The sequence below is a fragment of the Crinia signifera genome, chromosome 5 (genome assembly GCF_055691185.1).
Source record: "Crinia signifera chromosome 5, ASM5569118v1, whole genome shotgun sequence".
Taxonomy (NCBI): Eukaryota; Metazoa; Chordata; class Amphibia; order Anura; family Myobatrachidae; genus Crinia; species Crinia signifera.
In genome coordinates, this window is record NC_139221.1 from 312,203,585 (window position 1) to 312,226,824 (window position 23,240).

General features: G+C 46.4%; 1 protein-coding gene across 9 annotated transcripts in view; it reads left to right on the plus strand.

Moving 5' to 3' along the window:
- The first annotated feature begins 3,452 nt into the window (after window positions 1-3,452).
- Window positions 3,453-23,240, plus strand: part of MTSS1 (MTSS I-BAR domain containing 1) — a 125,636-nt gene continuing 105,848 nt past the window's right edge. For 5 of the 9 annotated variants that reach the window (XM_083189482.1, XM_083189483.1, XM_083189484.1 and 2 more), the window contains exon 1: window positions 3,453-3,941. In XM_083189482.1, the coding sequence (XP_083045608.1) occupies window positions 3,870-3,941 (72 nt within the window). In that variant the 5' untranslated portion in view covers window positions 3,453-3,869. The remainder of the gene's footprint in view (window positions 3,942-23,240) is intronic. The other 4 variants (XM_083189485.1, XM_083144811.1, XM_083144813.1 and 1 more) reach the window with 2 other exon arrangements.

Sequence of the window (23,240 nt, forward strand, 5' to 3'; positions counted from 1 at the left end):
AGTGGGGGCGGGGTTATGATGAAGTGATTCACATAATTTGATCCCCATTTGATCCCCATGGAAATGGGCAAGAGATGCCAGAGGGGTGCGGGAAGTCTGCCTGGGGCCGGGGCCTGGGAGTCTCTGCCAGTGGGACCTGCACATGACAGTGCTGCTGTGTGGGTAGAGGAGCATGAGCCATCATGGTAGGAAGGAGCCCCCTGCGCAGCGAGCATGTAATGCCCCCTTGGGCAACAGGAATGAAAACCCCTCCCATCCCCTGGGCAATGAGCGTGTAATCAACCCATGGCAACAAGCATGCAATCCTCCCCTGGCAACAAACATGAAACCCCCTGTGCCACCAAGCACGAAACTCCTGGCATCGAGCATGCAGCTCCTAGCAACTAGCATGTAGGGAAGCGGCACTTATGTGACATAATATGTAATAGGCATTATGGTGTGTGACATACAGTAATATGTAATGAGCATTATGGCATGAAGTATAATAATCTATCTGCAGTGTGCACCCATTTTTTCTCTACTGTCCCCCCCCCCTTTTTTCTTCTCATATACTAATATATTAGAGAAGGGTAGCACCACCTCTCTTTTTCAAATATACAAATTAATCAATATCTAAAGAAATAGGGTATAGAATATCTAAGAGATAGCAGATACAACGTATAAAGGCGAACATAAGGACCTTTCAGTGTGGAATAAAATCCTTTTTCCCCCTCCCTCCACCCTCATTGAGTATAATAAGTAATGGGCATTATGGTGTGGGGCATATTGTAAAGTGGGCAGTACGGTGTGGGACATAATGTGTAATGGTCATTACCATGTGGGGCATAATGTGTAATGGACATTACGGTGTGTGGTATAATGTGTAAGATTCATTATGGTGTGTGGCATAATGTGACTATGCCCCTATTGTCATGTAACCACTCGTCTAGTTTCATATGACCACGCCCCCTCATGACACATGGTCACGCCCATGTGTATACATATAGTACCACTAAGAAATAATTTCTACTTGCGCCACTGCCTGTGCCACCAGTGCCTCATGCGTCCCAACCAGTGGTGACTACAGAGGAGGGGCTGCAGTGCAGTCCAAATTTTAAATAGGGCAGATGAAAAACTGTCAATGAGTCCTGGGGGGGCCATGTTTGCAACAGCTGGGGTGGCAGTTGGCGCGGCTCCCTTATTTGAATTTGGACCACTACTGCTCCTAACTATCCTGATTTTGGCAGCAGAGCCACTATTTGAAGACCCTGTTCTGGCTCTGAAGTTAGGGAAGCATATCCCATTCCCTGCTACCCTGAGGCTCCCCTGAGTCCTTCACAGAGCAGCGAGCAGATGTTCTACAGCCACATGTGAGGCAAGTACAGACAGCGGAGGAGGTGCAGACTGGGTAACATGGAGTGTGAGAGAGACCAGCGGGTCAGGACCTGTCCCTCTCACCCTCCTTATACCAAATTCTCAGCGAACATCAATTGTGTAATGACATATCTACCAGCGGCACCGAGCTCCGTCCCCTTGCTGCGTCGGCATCACATCCATCGTACGTTACATCAGGGAGGAGGAATCACCTGGCAGCAGCTGGAGCACAGAATATAAATCCTCAGCTCCATAAGTTTCTATCTGCCCCCAGAGCATAGCTGCCAACATGGTAATACAGATTGCAGGGATACAGTGCTGCTAGGACAAGGACAATACTGTGCAGTTGTCCTTACAGATTCTGAAACTGCGGCCACATAATACAGAGCAATGATGTGCTGCCGTCCGTGTGACAGAGGAGGGGAATACTGAGGATGGTGCACACAGTAGTAGTACACAGACAATATGGTGGAGATTACAGAGGACTAGCAGACGGGTTGGGATCATTTGGTCTACAGCATGATGGTCGACAGTCATTAGGTCGACACCATTAGGTCGACATGGGAAAAGGCCGACATGGGTCTAGGTCGACATGGGTATAGGTCGACATGGGAAAAGGTCGACATATTTGTAGGTCGAAAGGCCATTAGTTCGACAGGTCGTTAGTTCGACAGGTCATTAGTTCGACAATGTTTAGGTTGACAGTCAAAAGGTCGACATGGGTTTTTTTCACTGTTTTTTACCTGAATGTCAACACAGTTGACATGGACACAGTTTAAAGTGCACCGCATCCCCTCGCTGCGCTCGCTATGCGTCGGCCTTTTCCCATGTCGACCTTTTCCCATGTCGACCTAATGGTGTCAACCTAATGACTGTCGTCCATCATGCTGTAGACCAAATGACCGCATCCCCTAGCAGACGCATCTCCGCGCAGCAGCGGTGCTCGTATATACCATGCCAGGGCTCCTCTGTCAGGGGTACGGGTCATTATGTCGACAGTGTCTAGGTCAACAGTCAAAAGGTCGACACATGAGAAATGTCGACATTCATTAGGTCGACGTGGTCAAAAGGTCGAAATAGAAAATGTCGACCTGGGGGAAAAGTCGACACAAGCTTAAAAAAATTGTTTCTATTTCGACATGGGTTGACATGGAACCCGCATAAGTGTACCACGTTACCTTGCATGGCTCGCTACGTTTGCCACGATGCCAGCATGGTGCCTAGATGCACTCTGTTATATTCTCCCTCTATGCTCACTGGGATGGTAAAGTATGAACAAGTCATGTCGACCTTTTTCCATGTTGACTTTTTGATCATGTCGACTAACGTATGCCAACCTTTTTCATCTACCTTTTGACTGTCAACCAATAGCGGTCGACATTTTGACCTAGACACTGTCGATGCAATAGAATCAGGCTGATTGAGGGCTGGAGCTGACATCGCAGACCCTCCCTTAAAACCCCTGGCCAAGCCTGCCTTTTTTTAAAGACACACCCAGAAAACGGAGGGTTACCACCTCCAAACGGCGGAATCCTGTCAGTCAAACTGCGAATTATTACAATATGCTGTTTATTTCTATGTGTGCTTGGTTTGTTTGAATCGGGCCATGTCTGTACAAAGATAAAGAGAGATAAACTACCAGCCAATCAACAGTACATTACACATATAAATAGCCCTGTACATCCCATGTGTATACTGCAATAGTAAATACCAACACAAGACATAAATAACACTGACTAGACAGTGTTCCTGGCGTCAGGACCAGCATAGTTATGGAACATGACTTCACCTGCAGTGATGTCATGACTTAAACTACAGTGATGTCAGCAGCTGCTCAGCAATGCAGAATACAGATCACCACCTGATGTGTGGACACAGGATCATCGCTCCTATTCGGAATAAACAAGGACATTTGTTAACATTTAATTGTAAATAGATAATCTGATTAAATTCTCGTTAACTCTATGAATAATTAAAATCTCTATTAATAATGAAGGTGAGGCGATTACCACTGCTCAGCGCAGAGAGGGAAAGTAGTCCCGAGGACGTCCAGCAGGGGGCGCCTGTGCAGAGCTCATTACTATCCCGACGGAAGGGGAAGAGCCTGCAGCAGCCAGTGCATAGCCTGACACAGAGAAGGGATTGTGTATTGTGGTGCATGGCAGTCGCAGGTCTCTTATCCCAGATCCCTGTGTGCTCCTGACCGTCCTCACCTTCCCTGCTTCCCAACTGCACCCTGGATCCGGACCATGCCCCCCGCTGAGCAGCAATGGATCTTGCCTTGGGGGGATCATGAGCTTTGGGGTCTTGTGAGTCTTTGAAAGCAGGTTGATCTGCGTTGCATGCAGGAGGATTGCTCTGGGGGTCGTCGCACAGCCCATCCCTGCCTTGGCTCTCTGTCTGTGACTAGGAGGAGAGAGATTTCCTAGAGAAATAACCACACAGGGGGTCTTCTGCTTCATCTACAGTGGGCTCTGCTCCTGGTGGATTCCCCCCCTCCCCTCCTCATCCTGAAAATGGAGGCTGTGATAGAGAAGGAGTGCAGTGCTCTGGGAGGTCTGTTCCAGACCATCATCAGTGACATGAAGGTAAGACTACAGGGGCATTTAACCCCATCACTGCTGCAGCAGTCACACCTGCCATTGCCTTTAATGATCCCACCAGGATAATGCCGATGACCAGTGCCTGGGGGTCTGCAATGGTGGTGCTGGTTGCAGGTAAGGGTGCATTGATCTGTGTGGGAATGAAGGCACATTGCCGGTGTCTGCCTTATTGTGTCTGTGCTTCTACAAATAACCAGCTGAGAAGACTGTTCCTGGGTGGTGTCTGGATATAGCAAAACAGGTGTCAGGATTGGGTGTTTGCATAGGGTTAGGGAATGTAGGGGTAGCTAACCCCCCCCCCTCCCCTTGCAGAGTAGCCCCTATGGACCTGCAATGCTGCAGCAGATTGCTGTTGCTATGAATGGGGAACTGATGGATACATTTAATAATGTTGCCTTTTGGTCTGTGCATGGTATTCTGCAACTTAAGTATCCATCTGAGGGCTGAGTGTATCTGTGCATTGTGTCTAGCAGTCTGACATCTGCCAATCATTGCTTATTAGGGAATCAGAAGCTGCTCTGTCATCCCACCAATCAGGACTTTCCCTCAGACCCCCTGTCTCCATGTATTGGGTGCAGGGCTGGGATCATGTTGCTATGGATTTGGACAGGGAGATTCTGCAATTTGCAGGGAACTTTATTTCTGGTTTCTTGCTGTCATTTATTCATTTTGGATTGTGCTTGTGGATTTTATTTTGTAGTTGTGTTGTTTACACACCGGCCAATGGCTGCATACAATACAATACACCACATTATATCATGTATGGTATTACACACCCACATACAGATCCCTCCCGTCACCTGTCACAGCGATCTGTGTTTTAGTTTTACAGAACATTCTTGTTATTTCTGTAACACTGTTTTGTTGTATTATTTTGTTTTGTATGTGCAGTGCACTCTTGCAGGTGTGATATGTGTACATAAGCGTGTTCTGAGACACACACATATATCATTTACATCTTCCCTCTGTATGAAATAATGCGCTCCCTACTGTAGACTATAACTGGGTCAGAGGAAAGGGGTCCTTGTATGACATCACCAGTCCTCCAGTGACAGCTCGTTTGCTGTTATTGGATCAGTAGGTTCTGTATTATTAGGATCTATGCTTGTAATTAAAAAAGTGTTCACTAAAGATATATAACTGCTGGTAATCTGTATTCGAAGTTCTATAGATTTTTCTTCCGGAAGGATAAGGCAACCTAAACATGCTGGGATTTGCAGTTCTACAAAAGTTGGGAGTGGTATAGCGGTCCGACAATCGGGATCCTGACGGTCAGTATGCCGACATTGGAATCCCCACTGCCGGTGCTCCGATGGGGGGGGCCAGCGCAAAGAAGCCCCTTGGGGGCTCGCTACAGGTTCTGTTCTCACTCTATGGGGGTCTAGGACCCCCACAAGGGAGAGAAGTCAGAATCCTGACTGACAGGGTCTATTGGGCATTTAAACAGTCGGGATTCCAACTGTCAGTTCTCCAACGTTGGAATCCCGACTGGCACTGCAAAACTTATGGAGCCTCATTGTAATGCAGTCCTTTCTTTTTCCATATAGTTGAATCTAACAATATTAATGATCATGACAAATCAGCTCCTAACTGCCATTTTTCAAACACAGTTGGGAGCAGATTGGCTGGACGTTTATTATTCTTTATCACCCTCGCGCTTCTCTCTTTTTAAGGCTTAATACATGTGACCCCGTGTGCCTTATCATGGAACCTCTCTGGGATTAGTAATATCCTATTATGTGCAAGTAGAGGTAAAAGACTCCTTATGCCGGAACTCATATAGAGTGGGGGAAATTTACTAAGATGGGATGTTGCCCGTAGCAACCAATTAGATTCTACTTATTTATTGAGCACCTTTTAGAATAATAGAATCTGGTTGCTAACGGTAACATCTCATCTTCAATAGAACGCCGATCTTAGAAAATTTACCTCAGTGTTTTCCCGCACTTTCCTGGAGTGTACACTTGACCTGCTTGTATCCGATAATGCCTCAGATTAACACATTTTTATAATTCTGCCCCCCACAAAAACTTGTAATGATGTAGCTAATTATTGACAGTGGGGTGACGATATTAATAGTATATGGGAAAGATGCCTTACACTACATTTCCATATTGTTGTGAAGTACAGTCATTCTCAAATCGTCTCTGCAATAGCCCCAATAATAATAATGACGAGTACAGTACGAGGTCTGAATTGATTGCAGGCGCTAATCAATTTAGTGCTATTAGCCAGGATCCAACCGCAGACAGCCAATCAGAATGGACTAGGTCAGCCATGTCTAAACTGTGGCCCTCCAGCTGTTGTGAAACTACACTATCCCAGCATGCCTTGCCATAGTTTTACCATTCCCTAATAGCAAAACTGTGGCAAGGCATGATGGGAGTTGTAGTTTCACAACAGCTGGAGGGCCATAGTTTGGACATGCCTGGACTAGGTAGTCCGGGAAGTATCGTGTGTGCCTTCATACCAAGATCCTGGTACCCGAGGCATCTGGGAAGAACTCCATGTATAACTATGCTGCGTTTACCCCAGCTGTGTCACCCCTGTCTGTCTGCCTCTCCTTTAGGATGTAAGCTCTCATGAGCAGGGCCCTCTCTCCTGCAGTTTTCTACCACCCAGTTTCCTCCAGATGTTGATGAACTACACATCCCAGCATGCCTTGCATCAGTTTCAGCATGGCCACATAGCAAAACTAATGCAAAGCTTCCTGGGATGTGTAGTTCATTAACATCTGGAGGGCCGGTGTTGCCCAGCCCTGGTGTAGGTGTTCCTGTGATTCTTGTTCGTGTTTAATAAAACACATATTCTGACTCACAATTGTTCATCGCTTTATTATTCCAACATCGATTGTAACGTTAGCACCACAATTAACATAAAGCACAATACACTCTCCCTGACAATATTTACATAGATAAGTACAATTTAAACATTACTGGGGATGGGCAAGCAGTGCCACCGCCTGGGGCCTTGAGCGTGGCACCACACAAGCTAGAAATCTGCCACCTGGACACTCCAGATGGTCGGGTACCCCCTGATCCTGGCTACAAGCTGACACGTGAAGCATCCTCCAGACACTCCAGGTGCTGAATTTATCCCTGCGGCATGCCGACACAGAGCTGCCTGGATTGGCCCCATCCTCTGAGTGGGAGTTCATGATGTCACATGTTGTGGTAAGAGGTGCCCTTTGTGAAGTAGCCAATAGGGGGTGAGCGGGTCCCCAGTGGCTCCCCCCCCCCCCCCCTCTCCTCCTGTTTGGCTGCTGCTGTGGGGCTCCGCCTACCTCTGCACCCGGAAGTGGAAGTACGGGGCTAGGGAGGAGGAGGTCACTGGTCTGGGCAGCACAGCAGGAGGCTGTCCATACACAAGTGAGGGGGGAGCTGGGATGGTCCATGTATTGCGGCAGGGGATGCGGTAAGAAGCCCATAGGTTACCTGGCGTGTGGCTCGTATTGCATACAAAAATGCGGTAAAAACCCGATAATGTGTTTTTTACCTCATTTTTGTGATAATGCATCCCGCCCTATGTACTAAGCTTTGGGGAGAGTAAAGCGATCGCTCAGCAACCAAATTGCTGAGTGTCCCGAATTCACCAGCAACCAGTGATGTAAATGAGACACTGCAGGGGGAAGCCACTGGTCGCAGACGCATGCTTCAGCGGCCATTGCAGGGCTGGTCCCAGCGACAGTCGCTATGGGAATAGCAGCACCATTGTCCCCTTGCGGGCTTGCTTCATTTGCCTCACTTTAGGCACCACCCTCCTGTGTCCACGCCACCATGTATTACCTTGAGTAAAGTTGTGACAAGCGAAGCCAGCCACCGAGCACGCAAAGGGGAGATGATGCTACGTAAGTTCCGTAAAGTAAGCGATGGCCTCAAAGATGAGGAAGTACCAAGTTTATTTTTTAGATATTTAGAAATATATTTAATTGAAAGAAGATTGAGGCCCAAATCTCTACTGCATGCAGCAAATCCTGTGGTTGGTGACAAAGCCCGGATCATCATGACCTGGGTCGGACTGTCCACACTGCACCGTGGTTGGTCCTGTGTCCAATCCATGTCATCCTTAGGTTCAATTATGTGGTGGGGGACAATATTTACTTCTGTTTGTCCATATATTTTATGATTGGCAGCCACAAGCTATGGTTTTCTCTATTTTACTGACTAAAAATGATCTGAAATGTACTAGAGCACTAAACCAAGGCAACCAAACTGCAAGTGTCTCAAGGCCCCCCAGGGTGCCACGGTACACAGTTTGGGAACCACTGCCCTACCCTTTCCCACTGCTGCAAACTGTAGTGGAGATATACACTGATAACACAGCCATCCCTGAGGCACAAGTGTGACTGCGGCTTGTTCACTGGATGATACAAGAGGAGGATAAATCTACAGTAACATTGTTAAAGCATCCCACCTTTTATTCTTACCAAATTTAGGTGCATCCCATTGCAGATGGTTAAAGAACCTCACTTTTATTAAACGTCAAACCTTATGATGGGCAGATACAGCGCACTTTGTGCAGGGCTGCCATCAGAAATTTTGGGGCCCAGGACTGACAAAATGTCCGAGCCCCCCCTCCTTCTCGAGACTCTCTTGTGTCTACTGGCCACAGTACTTGGCCTTTGTTTATGATAAATTATGCTTGACAGACTGCAGTCCTGGCAGCCCTCCCTGACGGCAGCCCTGACTGTTTGGTGTGGTCTCAGTGGCCACAAAATCGAAAACTGACCGAACACACGCTGCTTTAAGCGATTCATGTGCTTGTGTTATTTTTCCTTTTTTGTTCACGGAAAGTGTAATCGTTTCACTTTGGAGCAATTGATGAAGGCTGCACTTTACACGGGGAGTGAAAACTGCCCCTGTGACGCCAGCCTGGGAGGCCTCGTAATTAATTGTCAGTCTCTGTTTCCAGTCTGTTAGCTGCAGGGAGTTTTCAATTAAGGCTTCGTGTTTTTGTGACGGCCTCCGTATAATTACATTTGCACACACTGCTCTCTTTTTAGGAAGAATGATGGATTTCTGATTAATTGCGTTCTTTTTATGTCTCCTGCTATCTTCGTGATGCATGAGGCTGTTTAATATATGGAAGGTGTTCAGGAGTAACCCTCTAGCCTATAAGATACTTACAGATAATACACAATTCAACAAATATAATGTTGCTTTTCTAATTCCCCTTTTACGCCGAGGCAAAAACCAGGGATTTTGCCTCGTGGACCCGGGTCAGTGTCAGTGTAAAAGGGGTAGCTAAAAGAAACCACAGGTCCGTTTCCCCGGGAATCCTACCCTGGGGCAGTGTAAATGGGTCGTCAGACCTGGCTCCCCTTTACAGCGATGGGGGAGCCCAACCTCCAGACTGCAGCGTCCTGCGGTCAGTATGGGGGACGCACACACAGCCAGTACAGCAGACAGCAGCGGAGCCGGGAGGAGGTCAATGTATGCCTGTGTGCGGCATCCATTCACCTCGCAGAAGGGGGGGCGGGGCTAGTGGTGCACGGAGGCTGGGGGCAGTGCAGCAGCTTACCTTGGTGCTGGGCTTGCCCCCCGCATCGCGATTGATGGTCCCAGTGTTTGGAGTCGGCCCCGCAGTGTAAATGGGAAAAATCCCGGATCCGGCCTGGATTGGAACCGTGTTCCAAATACTGGGTCGGATCCGGGATTTTGGTGTAAAAGGGGTATTAATGTCAGTGCACAGCTTGTTTGTACTACATGGGGTGTATATATAATGAGGTGTTGAGATGTACTGCTTTGAACATTGGATCATTTGTCAAATTGACTGCCCCCTCCCCCCACACACACACATACACTACTACCCATGGAACAGGTAGTTTAAGAAGAACCTGGAGCAACATGAATCCACATCTGTGTGATTGGATAGTATAGTTAGTGCCGTATGTGTACAGTATTGATCTGTGTACATAGAATTATGTTTGTCATGCACTTACCCAGAACCCCTTGCTGCAGCGGATAACCGTTCTGCTTGTGTGATCATTAGGCCGGAACAGGCAATGCACAAATCATGTTCTGTAAATCAGCTCCGTTTCCTTGCTGTGGAACCTTACTACCCTGGAAGTCAGCATGCATTTGCTGTGAGTGACCATAAATTGTATTAACGGAGTGGAAACGGAAATCATCTGCTAGCTCTGAGGTGGATTTTTAGACTTTTTATATTTTGGAAAGAGTTTCTAATTTGAATTTTTTTTTTTTTTTTTTTTTTTTTTTTTTTTTTTAGTTTTTTCTTATATTTGTTTGGTTTAAACTATAGAATAATAGTTTTCCTCACACACTGAAGCACAGAGATGCTAATAAATATATATATATTTAAACATTTTCATTGTTATTAAAACCAAATCTTTGTTTCATCTTTCAGTGTAGTGATGGGCAAAACGTAGCCCAAAGGCTGCATATGCCCCCCTCACCTTCGCCCCATTATTTAGCACACAGGTCCTCAAAGTTGGACCCCACATAGTGCATGTCTTGCAGGTCTCCTCACAGAATCAAGTGAAATAATTAGCTCCACCTGTGGATCTTTTAAAATGTGTCAGTGAGTAATGTATGCACCTGTCCGTTGACCAGCTAAACATGCCCTGTGTGGGGTCCTGAGGACCGGGGTTGTTTCTAGTTCCTGGTTGCGGGGGAGAGCCTTATGTACTATCTTTTACACTAATGTGAGGTGTGAATGTTTTAGGATAAAGAGCACTAAGTTACATAAGGTCGGCCTTTGTTGAATGGGCACATGAAAGGCGTTACTGAAAGAGCGGTTGGGTCGCCTCCGGAGAAGGGTGTGTTTTTTTTTTTTATTGGTTGGGGGGAGTGGACTGCATTGTTGGATCCAGAAAACATGCAGAGTTGTTATGGGGTTGCGGTATCAAGCCGTGAAGTGGCCCAGTAGAGAATTTGCCGCTAGCAACCAATCCGCTTCTTCCTAGTATTTATCAAATACTTTCTTAAAAGGCTGCTTGCTATGGCCAACATCTTCACTGGTCCAATCTACACTTTTTTCACCCTTTGATACATCAACCCTAAATGTATTGTTTTACCTTATTTCAAAGATTACCAGTAATGAAAGTTATTGGTGTCATTCGGATCCTTGTAGTGCATCAATCTGCCCGATTTGCAACTTAGAACGCATAAAGAATCTCTAAGTGACTCTAGACACAAGCATGTGGGGACGCTTGTTTAACCTATAAGTTCCATCTTTTGTAGAGACATTTTTGTGAGTTACTTTAAATTTTTAGGTAGAAATCCATTTTTTTTTATTATTTTTTTAATCGTAATTTTATTTGGACTATAATGTTGACTTATCTATGTAAATACCTAATGACTTACAGGTAGGGTTTACTCACGCTACAGTGGGTGCTGCCTTATTCCCCACTGGGATAAAAGTGAAATCAGGCAGAGGCAGTCGACACTGCCCACGTATTACGTAAGAGATGTGGGTACCGCAGGCCTATATACATACATCTACAGTTCATTCTAGCATCCTGCACCTTTCAGAACCTGTGTTTTTTTTCTCTTTCCTGTCTTCTCGCACAGTGTGGTCTGTATAGAAGTGTTGATAAACAGACCAGACTGTGCTAGAATCAACACAGCAGACAGGAAAGGGGAACTGCATGGGTTTTGAAAGGTGCAGGGTGCTCGAATGAACACTAACATTTTGACTTATTTTTGTATAGCCACATTTGCGTACAGCAGAATTTAAGAACAATGCGCTTCAGTCTCCGTAATCCCCGGCATCGTCATCTGTGACATTTCCTGCTCCTGAAATACATGCATGACCATCAAGTTCTAGAATGTTTGTCACCTTCGGGGCTTGTGCACACCTGTACGATTTGTATATTTGTGTTTTTATTGACAAGAGCCGCAGAGGAGTGAATTTGTTGACGCCTTGAATTTGTCGCTATGTTTTTGCCCATGAGAAAAACTTGCCGGCTTGTTGCTGCAGACTGACTGTGAAGCGGACTAAGGGCCTCATTCAGCATGGCCTGCAAAATCGCTAATGGACAAAACCATGTGCACCTCCGGTGGGGCAGATGTAACCTGTGCAGAGAGAGAGTTACATTTGGGTGGGGTGTGTTCAAACTGAAATCTAAAGTGCAGTGTAAAATGAAAGCGGACACTATTTACCCTGCACAGAAGCAAAATAACTCTGCACCCAAATCTAACTCTCCCTGCACATGTTACATCTGCCCCTCCTGCAGCGCAGCTTGATTTTGTCTAATAAAGATGGAGTTTGCTGTTGCAAACCAACCTGAATCACCCCTTTAGTTGTAGCAATACTGTAGGTCACTCTATACAGATCAAAGACTAGTCTTAGCAGTGGGAGACTGACCAGCTACAAAGGGATTGGGGATGGATTAACGTGTTGGATGTATAAATAAACAAAAACACCGGTAAGCAGAAATGGCGTGTTAGTGCATCATAGGCTTTTCTATAAACACGTGTGTAAAGCAGTTCTTTGAAGGTGACTCCATTGCAGTTTGTGTGTCTTGCACCATTGTGAATGCCCTCTCTGAAAGGAACTGGTGTAATTAAATAGCAGTGTTATTGTGCTGGGGGTCACAGAGGTCGCTGTGGTTGTTTTAAGGTCCCCTGTAACAGATCTACAAGTCCTTCTGCTCCCAGGCGTATTCCTCTCGTCGTTCAGTTCCTACGTAACCATCGGTAACCTCTCTCTTCCTTTTATTATTTTATTTTTATCCATACAGACATTCTGGAAATGAGACATCCCTTCCGTTTTAGGTCCTCGTTAGAGGTTAATTTGTGGTTGTCATAACTTTTATAATAGGCGTATGTCTTTCCTGGTGTAACGACACTAGGGGCTAAACCTGGTCCTGACCTGGGTAGAGGACGGTGTAAATGGGAGCCGGGTCGGATAACCCGGTGTACCCATTTAGACGGACAACCTGCGTACCGCAGCGTCCGTCGGGGGGGGGGGGGGGACGGGACACAGACAGCCTGCGCTGCTGTCTGCTATACTCTGCAGACAGCAGCAGTAGAGGAGGTGAATGGATGCCTGTGTGCGGCATCCATTCACCTCCCGGACAAGGGCTGGGGGGTGCACGGGGGCATAACAGCAGATTACCTTAGTGCTGGGCTTGCCCCCAGCGCAGCGGTCGGGTTCCCGGCGGCGGCGATCGGCACTTGGAGGTGATGTCATCTCCAAGCGGCGGCTCAGGAACCGCCTGCGCCGGGAGGGTGGGGGGCGCCGGTGTAAAAGGGACTAAACGCCGGGCTTGAAGCTGTGTCCAAAAACCCGGGTGCATCCCAGCGTTTTTGTATAAAAGGGGTATTGGTAGCCTGCGTCAGGGACAGTAACAGGTAGGGAGTTTTTGAATAAGGTGCTACACCTGTCAAACCGTAATGCGGGGGTCCTAAGGGGAGATCAGGCAGGACAGAAACCGCCCATCTAGCAGAAGGGCAAGGGGGTTGTAGTTGGGGAATTTCAATTCAGCACAATGTGTGCTTCTTTTGGCTATATACAGTAGGGCCAACATTGCAGGTTTTCCCTCGCACCCCATACAAATTTGCAGGGCTCGCTGTCAGGGCTCGCTGTGCCAATCTGGAACAGTGCATCCCATCAAAAATACTGAATTCAGTTCCTGTCAATGAGTGTTGTAGCAGTTCTACAGCTTGGTTACTCCCCCTTGCTGTATATGTATTTTTTTATTTATTTTTTTATTTTATTATCTTTCTTGGTGTTCATTACAGTGTCCTGCACATTTGGAAACCCATGTAGTGCCTCTTTATAGCACACTCTGGTCTATATCTCAGCATTGAAATACAGACTGGAGCGCACCCCAGGCAGAAAGGAGGGTTTTGAAAGGTGCAGGGTGCTACAATGAACCCTATAGCTGTGCACACACACTTCGATTGTTCCCTGTTTTCGATTCGTTTTTGCTTATAGAAGCAAAATCAAATCCACATCGAATGGTTTTTAGGACACTTTCGATCTGCATTCGATTCGATGCGCGCTCCCGTTTTCTCAAAATCGAAAAGAAAAATAGACTGTGCAGCCAAGGAAATATCGAATTCGATCCAGTAAATTGAATGTGTACAATGAATGTAATACTAATTCGATATCGAAATTGATATCTAATGCAAAAGTACAGATCTAATGCCAAATTGAATGGGAAGATCTTATGCCAGATCTAATAGAACATCGAATCGAACATCGAATCTAAAGCAAAACGAAGTGTGTGTACAAAGCTTAAGGGACAGCTGTAATGACGCTCGAGTTCAGCGGCTGTGCGGAATGCCGGGTGAACTCAGACGTTTTTTAAAGCGGCAATTGCTTACGGTGCATTGTTTTGCCTTGTAAATGATTGCCCCATTTGAAAAAACGTCTACGTTTGGCCTGCCATCCCGCACAGCGGCCAAACTCGTGGCATCATTACATCCCGCCACATTTCTATTAAAGTAGCATAACCTGCAATATAATGTATTAAGCTTTATGTATTAAGATCTATTTATTTTCTTTTTCTTTATATCTGGTTAGTTGGCCACATGGACGATTTTGCCATCCCGCGGTTTCTGCGTACTTTCCGTCGTTAGCAGTTTTTAATCACTTTGTAGCACGCGAGTTCCTTCAGTCATTTAATGCCGCCGTTTAGCCGTCCTATCAGCTGCAGGCCGTTCATCTCCGCAGGATTTCATAAAAAAAGCATTAATCACATGTCTGAGTAATTTGATGGATATGGGGCAGAAAATGCCCTGTTAAATAACTCTGGTTTCCCTTTGGGTGTTTATTCCGGTGCAGCCTAACCGCTTGTGTGGCACTATCCCTGACTTTTCCGTGCAATCGCACGCAAAGTATGTACAGTCCCTTATCTGTGGGATAATGCACGCTACAGAGGAGAGGATCTGCCTTGCATCGGTTAGAAGGTATGTAAACCATACCCATACATGTTGTAGCTAGCCCCTGGCATTCTTTACGCCACACACCAGAACCGCGTTAGACACGTAGTAATATACATTGCACCCAGCGGTCGGTGGGACTTTTGTACTTGCCACGTACCGTCTTCCCCATCTGGAAGCGGTATGGCCTTACACCTCCCGTCCTCTCCTCACTCCCTTAATAGATATGCCACTGACAAATTTTAACAGTTGTGAAATATCCGGAATCTGGAAAACATTTCATGCTAAGTTTCCGAGGCCTGAAAACACTAGTGCAAAACTATAAACAAGAATAAATGTGTGGTAACATTAGTGTACGTGCTAGCACCCTGCACCTTTCCAGAGCTGTGTAGTTTTTTTTTTTGTCCCTACATGGGCTGTCTCAGTCTGTGTTTTTGGTGCTTCTTGTACAGTCTGGTCTGTGTTGACATACAGACCAGACTGTGCTAGACACACCGTTGCAGATAGCGGCACGCCAGGCATAAAAGAGGAACTACTAGCAGGAATGGCGGAAAGCCTAGGGATAGGTCACTCTAGGGTAGATGTATTATGCCTGGTGAAGAGACAAAGGGGATTATTCTGGTATTTTTGGTCCCTGGCGAATTTGCAATGGGGACCTATGTTTACGCTCTGCGCATGTGCACGACTGCTGTTCGGACGCTTTTGGTGACTTGCATGGTCGCCGTGGGTACGCCCTGCATTTCCTGGGCGTACCCACAAAAATGGTGGGTGCTCTCAGGAAACCGCTGGGCGTCCATATGCAGATGGGCACCTGCCTTCCAGGGGAGGGACATCTGATGTCACAGGACGTCAGCTGCCCCGTTCCCGGACCCAGACGCCGCAAGTCTAGGTCAATCCAGACTGACTTAGCTTTGCGGACAGGGTAAAAATCAATAGCTGGTTGGCGACCATCGCATGATTTCGGACCCGGACGCTACCCTGCGCATGGATGTATATTCAAAACATCCATTTGCAAAGTGGCGGTGATGTGCGGAGGGAGGGCGGCGTTGGCAGGCTCGCTAAGCAGCTTTTTTTTTTATTTTTATTTTTGCTGCTTAGCGAGTCAATCTGAATCACCCCAAAAGTGGAGATGAAGTAGAAGGTGATAACGCACCAGCCAATCAGCTATGTTCGAAACATGGCAGTTAGGAGTTAATTGGCTGGTGCGTTATCACCTTCTACTTTATCTCTTCACCAGGCTTAACCCTTTGAGTGCCAACGTTGCTGTGAGAGGTCCTATCCTCATAATATCCATTATAAATGCCAGCGCCGCTCACAGCAAAACTTAACTAAACTTCACTGAATGGACTCGGCCGTGTTTGTATTTATTTATACCAAAAGAACATTCGCTATGAGCGACGCTGGCATTTTTTAGCGGATATTTTGCGGATCTCTCTGCCCCTCTGTCCTCTATTTACTAAAATCCACATTGGTGTTCTCAGTGTAGCCAGTCAGCATTAAGGGCGCGTTTTCCATGAAACTACTCAGCCCGTGGCCGGCATACTGTGGGCCCGTTGCACTGAGCTTCAAAAGTGATAAAATGGAGAGTAACTAACAGCCAGCCAATCAGCTCCTGCCTGACATTTTTCAAACACAGCCTGTGATATGACAGGCAGTAGCTGATTGGCTGGCTGTTAGTCGCTCTCCATTTTATCACTTTTGAAGCTCAGTGCATCTGGCCCTGTGACTGGAACATCCTGATTTGTTACTAGTGTAGTGTTTGGAGCCTTGTGTACAGAATCTCTTTATCCAGAATGTTGCCAGAACCAGAAGTTATCACTTCTGTTCTGTGTTAAAAGGGTATATTCATACAGCAGTAAAAAGAGTGACGTTGCCCATGGCAACCAATCAGCTGCTACATATAATTTCATGGAATGCACTTAATAAATGTTACTTCACAGCTGATTGGTTGCCATGGGCAACGTCTTTACTGGCACACTTTTCCACTCCACTCATTGCACTGCTTCATGATTGGACCCCAAAGTCACACAAGTAGATATAGCCAACCTATAGCGTCAACAGGTGTGGCCTGTAATATCCAATCAGATTCTAGGCTACTAAATATATCTTGGCAAGAAACGGATTGCCACTTATCCTCTTGTAGAATGTCTTAATGATTTTGGATTATGACTTTCTTTTGTCAGAGCCCCCTCTGTGACAGGATATTACATCTAGCTGAGTAATATTCCGCATTGATGTAAAAAAAAACAACAGAATTTCCGACGGGCCACAAGCAAGGTTTTTGTTAGAAAAAGAACATTTTGTAAGAATTAAAATCGTTTTTTTGTGAGTCGAATTCCTATCATAGCATTTGTTTTGGTGTTTTTATTTTGCCTCCTGGCATCATAGGCCCTGTGATTGCAGCTATTGCTAAGGCGCTACCACGAGAAGATGATTTGTATTGATAAGTCCTTAGGACCTGATGGAGAATTTCACGATGCTTAGGTCGCCATGGAAACGACTTAGGCCGGCTCCCTGCAGAAGATGCCATAGTGTGTATATAAATAGCAGGTCATTTCCCCGGGATAGAAACCAATTATCAAATATTACTCAGCTATTAAATGTTGGGACAGCTACCCTGGTCGATGACCGCTCCAACAAATTAGCACAAGCAAGAAAACATTCCAAGCCCTATGTATTGATCTACTGTTGTGGTGCTTTCAATAGAAAGTGATGCACATTATGACAGATTAGACACACACACACACAGACACGCACACGCGCACGCGCACACACACACGCACACAATGTGCTTATTAAAAAAACTAAACATTGTGTGTTTGGTAAATATTAATCAGCATGTAATACAATTAATAAGCTATCCACTTGTGAGTTGGGGATTTCAGTACCAAATTGTCTTTTGTGTTTTGCACAATAGGTTTATTAAAATTAGATGAAAACCGAATAAATATATGTATTTGGTACATTGTTTCCATCGCCTACACCAAGAGTGGGGGGGGGCAGTCATTTTGTTGGCTCAACCTGTGTTCAGTCAGTTCCTTGGGAGACTGACTGAACAGTCAGTTTAGTATAGAAGAAAAAAAACGTAATTTAAAGTTTTTAGTGATAATACTAGTGTTTAGGAGTCCTCGTCCCCCTAGGTGAGCAGCTATTGTGCCTGCCATTATAGGATTTTATTCATTACTCTACTACCATCCTATGCTGTATAAGTGGGCCAATATGGCGGCTCCTGGTGTGGACACAGTGAAATTGGATAATATGGCCGCAGTGCTTTGTTCTCATCCCTGGCATGCACACAGGCGGCGCTGTGATCTCTTGACAAGTTGTGGAGCCTTTTGTGTGTTTCCATTTGCATGAAGGCTCAGACTGCCAACCATGCATTCACCTCCGACCTTACCACACCACACCGCAAGTCAAAGGGCAACACTGTACCAGGCTTGTATCTCATGTATGCTGGCAGGGAAAACTGCTGATGGCTGGGGTGTACGGTCACTAGCTCAACCACAGGAAGGTCAACATGCAGTTGGTGGACCACTAAAGGTCGACACACACTCAAAAGGTCGACATGGCTTTGTGTTGACGGGTCATTAGGTTGACACAAGCATTAGGTTGACAGTCAAAAGGTCGACATGGGTTTTTCCCAAAAAAAAAATTTTTTCAGCCGACATGTGCCGACAGGCGGTATTTCATGCCCTACCATCCCTTCTCATCCTTTACAACCTGGACCGTTGGGGTGCTTCATGGATCGCATTTGGGGACCCTCTGGTCTAAAAATTCAGTTTTGGCTGTAGATGAATCTGTTACAATAATCCCAAGCATGTCAAACCGGTGGCCCCTCCAGCTGTTGTGAAACTACAAGTCCCATCATGCCTTGCCACAGTTTTGCTATTAGGGAATGCTAAAACTATGGCAAGGCATGCTGGGATGTGTAGTTTCACAACAGCTGGAGCGTCACAGTTTGGACATGCCTGATTGAACCCAAAGGCATACTTACCTCTTGCTCATCAGATATCATTGTCTCCAATGGCCAAAATGGGGAATGTGGTGTTGGTGACCATCCTGCAATTTAAAGGCTCTGTGTTGTACCAAACAATAACTCTTGACCCTGATGAATGTTGTCCCCTGGGATTGCGCCTTATGTAAGGAGACAGAACTGTTTCAGACAACATGTATGAGAGGGTTAATAAAATAAACAAAGGAGTTACTTGCATAAGATTCCATGGTTGTGACTGTAGTAATCATTCCAGGCGTTCGGCCTCTGATTGGACACGGCTGTCCAAGTGCTGTCTGACACGTGCTGAGGCCACCTGTGGATCTAACCACAGCCAATACTTAACAGAACAACCGTTATATAAATAAGCATTTAAGCAGCTTGCTTGCATAACATTGTGCGTATTCTATGTAGAGTGTCATTATAGGGCCTGAATCATAACTGCCAGCCAATGCAATCGCTGCGTTATTTGTACTCAGCAATTGTACGGAAATATGCAAATATCAGAGCCACTAGGACGTGTAATGATAGTGTTCATTCAAGCACCCATGCAGTTCCTCTTCCCTGCCTGGGGTGTCGCTGTCTGCTGTAGTGCTGCTAGCACAGTGTGGTCTGTATATCATTGTGCGTATTCTATGTAGAGTGCCATTATAGGGCCTGAATCATAATTGCACGCCAGTGCAATTGCAGCGAGTATTTGTACGCAGCAATTGTGTGGAAATATGCAAATAGATCCGCTGGAACTTGTAATGAGACGCCCATCGTCGGCTGCGTAAATCTCTGCAGCATTCTAGGGTTAATTTGTTAGGAGCCAATTAGCTTAACAGTATATTTTTGTATTGTGGGAGGAAACCGGAGTACCCGGAGGAAACCCACGCAAGCACAGGGAGAATATACAAACTCTGCACAGTTAGAGTCATGGTGAGATAGGAACCCATGACCTCAGTGCTGTGAGGCAGTAATACTAACCATTACACTGTCTGTACTGTCCCGTTTGCTATCAGGATAGCCCCCCCAATAATTACCTAAAATGAATGGGGTAGAATTAATATATAATCTGAGCTTTTTGTTTGCAGAAGTACAATACTGTCTTTGTATAAATGGGTTCTTTGTAGCTTTGGTTCCATGATCCATTACTCAGTGCCTGCATCAATAACAGAGGCTGTATGCTGTTTATTTGCTACTTTGCAATGGTTTGAATGGGTTTATGCCAATAGTGTGTATTAAAAGGCTAATAATGCATTATAACAGCCGCGCAGACATTTCTGTTTCCATTCCAAGTTTCCTCCTCTTTGTCGGATTAATAATAAACTAAAAGATGTTCTGATTAAATACAGCTTGCAAACAAGAGTCTGTCCTTTCAGGCTGCACGCAGAGCGTATGCCAACATAAATGTGATAGTGGGAGTGTAATGCAAGGTCACGTCAGGCCTTCCTCTTACATCTGGTGATTCGTCTGCACCCCCCTCCCCCCTTCTGTCTATTAATTGTAATGGATTTAATTATGACTAAAAAAAGAGAGGAGACAAGCTGGTTAATCTTAGCTGGTTTAGCAAACAGACACGCATTAATGGGGAATGTTTAGCTGAAAGATTGGTGCTCAAGCCGCCTAATTGTCGCACAGCAAGACACATGTCTCTGATTGGTCATTAGGCACATGTTCTATGATTGGTCATTAGGCACATGTTCTATGATTGGTCATTAGGTACACATTCTCTGATTAGTCACCACAAAGGATTCTCTCTGTCCACAGAACCTGGGTGACCGAAATGGTTCCATATTGTGAGCCCGATGTCATCGGAATCATCCATATAAATAGGCTAATGTGATCATTGAAGTAGTAAAGTTTGTTGTAATTATTATTCTTTAGAAGGCATTACAGAGGGTACGCAGCACTTTAGAAGATACATATCCAGAATGAATGACTGGGGTTACAGAACGTTGCTAGACCCTAGGGCGTACTTGAGGTTTGTATCTTGATGTGAAACTGTCTTCCATAAAAAAAGGGTACTTTTTTCCTAGCACGGCGCCCGTCATGGTAGATCGCATACCTTAAGTTAAGGTAACTTGAGGTATGCGATTTTCTGTCAATTAAATGGCTTTATTGCCGGCAATGATAAAATCGCGTCCATCGCGTGCCATTATAATGGCATGTGATGCGATCAACGTGATTTTACATAGGGAACAATGGGAAATGGGCCAATGGGCCCAATTTTTGATTGTATATGCACCGTCATGGGTTTTAAGTATGTGAAATGTCCCCCCCCCCCATTGTTAACGCCACCCAACTATTGACGCCAACCCGAAGCGTGACGAGCACAGCGGTACGCATCCTCCGACCTTTTTCATACCCCCACTATCCACGTCGGCGTGGAGTTGATTTTATAAAGTGTGGTGAGCCACCAAGCCCGAAGCGTGGCGAGCGGACACGTATACCTGTGAAGTTATGCGCGTCCCCTCGCGGGGCTCACCACGCTTCAGGCTCGCTGCACTCGCCACACTTTATAAAATCAACTCCACGCCGATGTGGATAGTGGGGGTATGAAAAGGTCGGAGGACGCGTACCACCGCCCCTCACGGGCTCGGCACGCTTCGGGTTGGCGTTCATCGTGGGGTGGCGTTAACAATGGGGGGGCATTTCACCCATGAGGGGGGGTATACAATTAAAATTGGGGTTTTGGGGGATTTTTACATTGGGCCCAATGTAAAATTGGGTCTCAGGGACCATTTTACATTGATTCCAGTGTAAAAATCGCGTCCATCGCATGCGATTTGGTTGCATGCGATGCGATCGATGCAATTTTTTAGGTCCCAATGCTTGAGATCAAATTCACTGGCACCATGCTATGAAACAAGTAACAAAAAAGTACGTCCGCCGGAGCCATTGCAACGTCCTCAGCAACTGTGTACAAGGGATCTGTCGACAGTCAATAGATCCACCACTATTACTTATTTATTAACAGTTTCTTATATAGCGCAGCATATTCCGTTGTGCTTTACAGTAGGAGACGGTGATTCGACAAACTGGGTATTTACAGACAGTCAAAGGTATGAGGGCCCTGCTCGCAAGCTTACAATCTATAGGGAAATAGGAATTGATACACAAGGATATATATTCTTTAGTGCATAAAGTCCATAAGAATGCAGAGGTTCCTGGTATTCTGTATAATACGGTGACCCAGCAGTTTGGCCATGGGTCAGGAGGATGGAAAATGTAAAAAAAAGAGAGAGGATATGTGTGGCCTGTACAGTGGGTATGTGATTGGATAGGAACAGTATAACAAGGTTATGTGGCTGATTCTGGAATGTGATAGGCTGCCTGAAGAGGTGAGTTTTTCAGGGAACGCTTATAGGTTTGGAGGCTGGAAGGAGAGTCTACTTGTGTGTGGGAAGGGATTCCTCAGAGTGAGTGCAACCCGAAGAAAGTCCTGCAATCGGGAATGGGAGCGAGTAATGGATGAGAGACGTAGATCTTGTGAGGAGCGAATAGGTCAGGTTGGGGGGCAGGTCCTCATTTCTGCCACCAGGCCCCTGTGCCCTGACCCTAAAGGCCCCCATACACTAGGGTGACTTGTCCTTAGGACAAGTCGCCCCCGACTTCCCCCTGAGCTTCCCCGGCTGCTCCCCGGGGGAGCTTGATTAGATTGGCACTTGATGTGCCATTTTTTACATGTGATAAATCGTCTCGATTTATCACATGTAAAAAACCCGGGGAGCAGGGGGGGGGGGGGGGGCTGCTGGTGGGAGCAGGGGGGCTGGGTACGCTGCGGGGGACACAGACGCTGCGGGGGACACAGACGCTGCGGGGGACACAGGCGGCATAGAGCCGGGCAGAGGGAGCCGGGAGCTGTCAGTGCTAGAAAAAAAAGCCTACTGTATACAATGAATGGGCAGCCTGTGATTGGCTGAGCGCTCTCTCAGCCAATTGCTGACTGGCTGAGAGAGCGCTCAGCCAATCACAGGCCGCCCATTCATTGTATGGGCTTTTTTTTTTTTATTCAGTGCTGACAGCTCCCGGCTCCCCCCGCCCGGCTCTATGCCGCCTGTGTCCCTCGCAGCGTCCCCAGCCCCCCCTGCTCCCTCCACCGCCGCACCGCCCCACTAGGTCCCAAGTCGGGTGGTCGGACGTGCAGCAGGTCCGACCACCCGACGCAGATCCGATGCGCACGGGACCGCGCATCGGATCTGAGGGGACATCAAAACTAGCCGATTTTGCCCAGATCCGACTGATCTGGCCGAAATCGGACCAAAATCGGTTAGTGTATGTGTTCTATTACAGTGGGACCAAATCACATCATGGTAGCCCCACCCACCGCTGTGCAATGCCTGTAATACCGGCTTTGCATGGTGGAGGGCGTGGTGACTATGACACTATCGTGCTGGCCATGCCCCCAAGCAGCTTAAAACCCTCATAACTCCACCCACACCCCAGTTCTGTCTC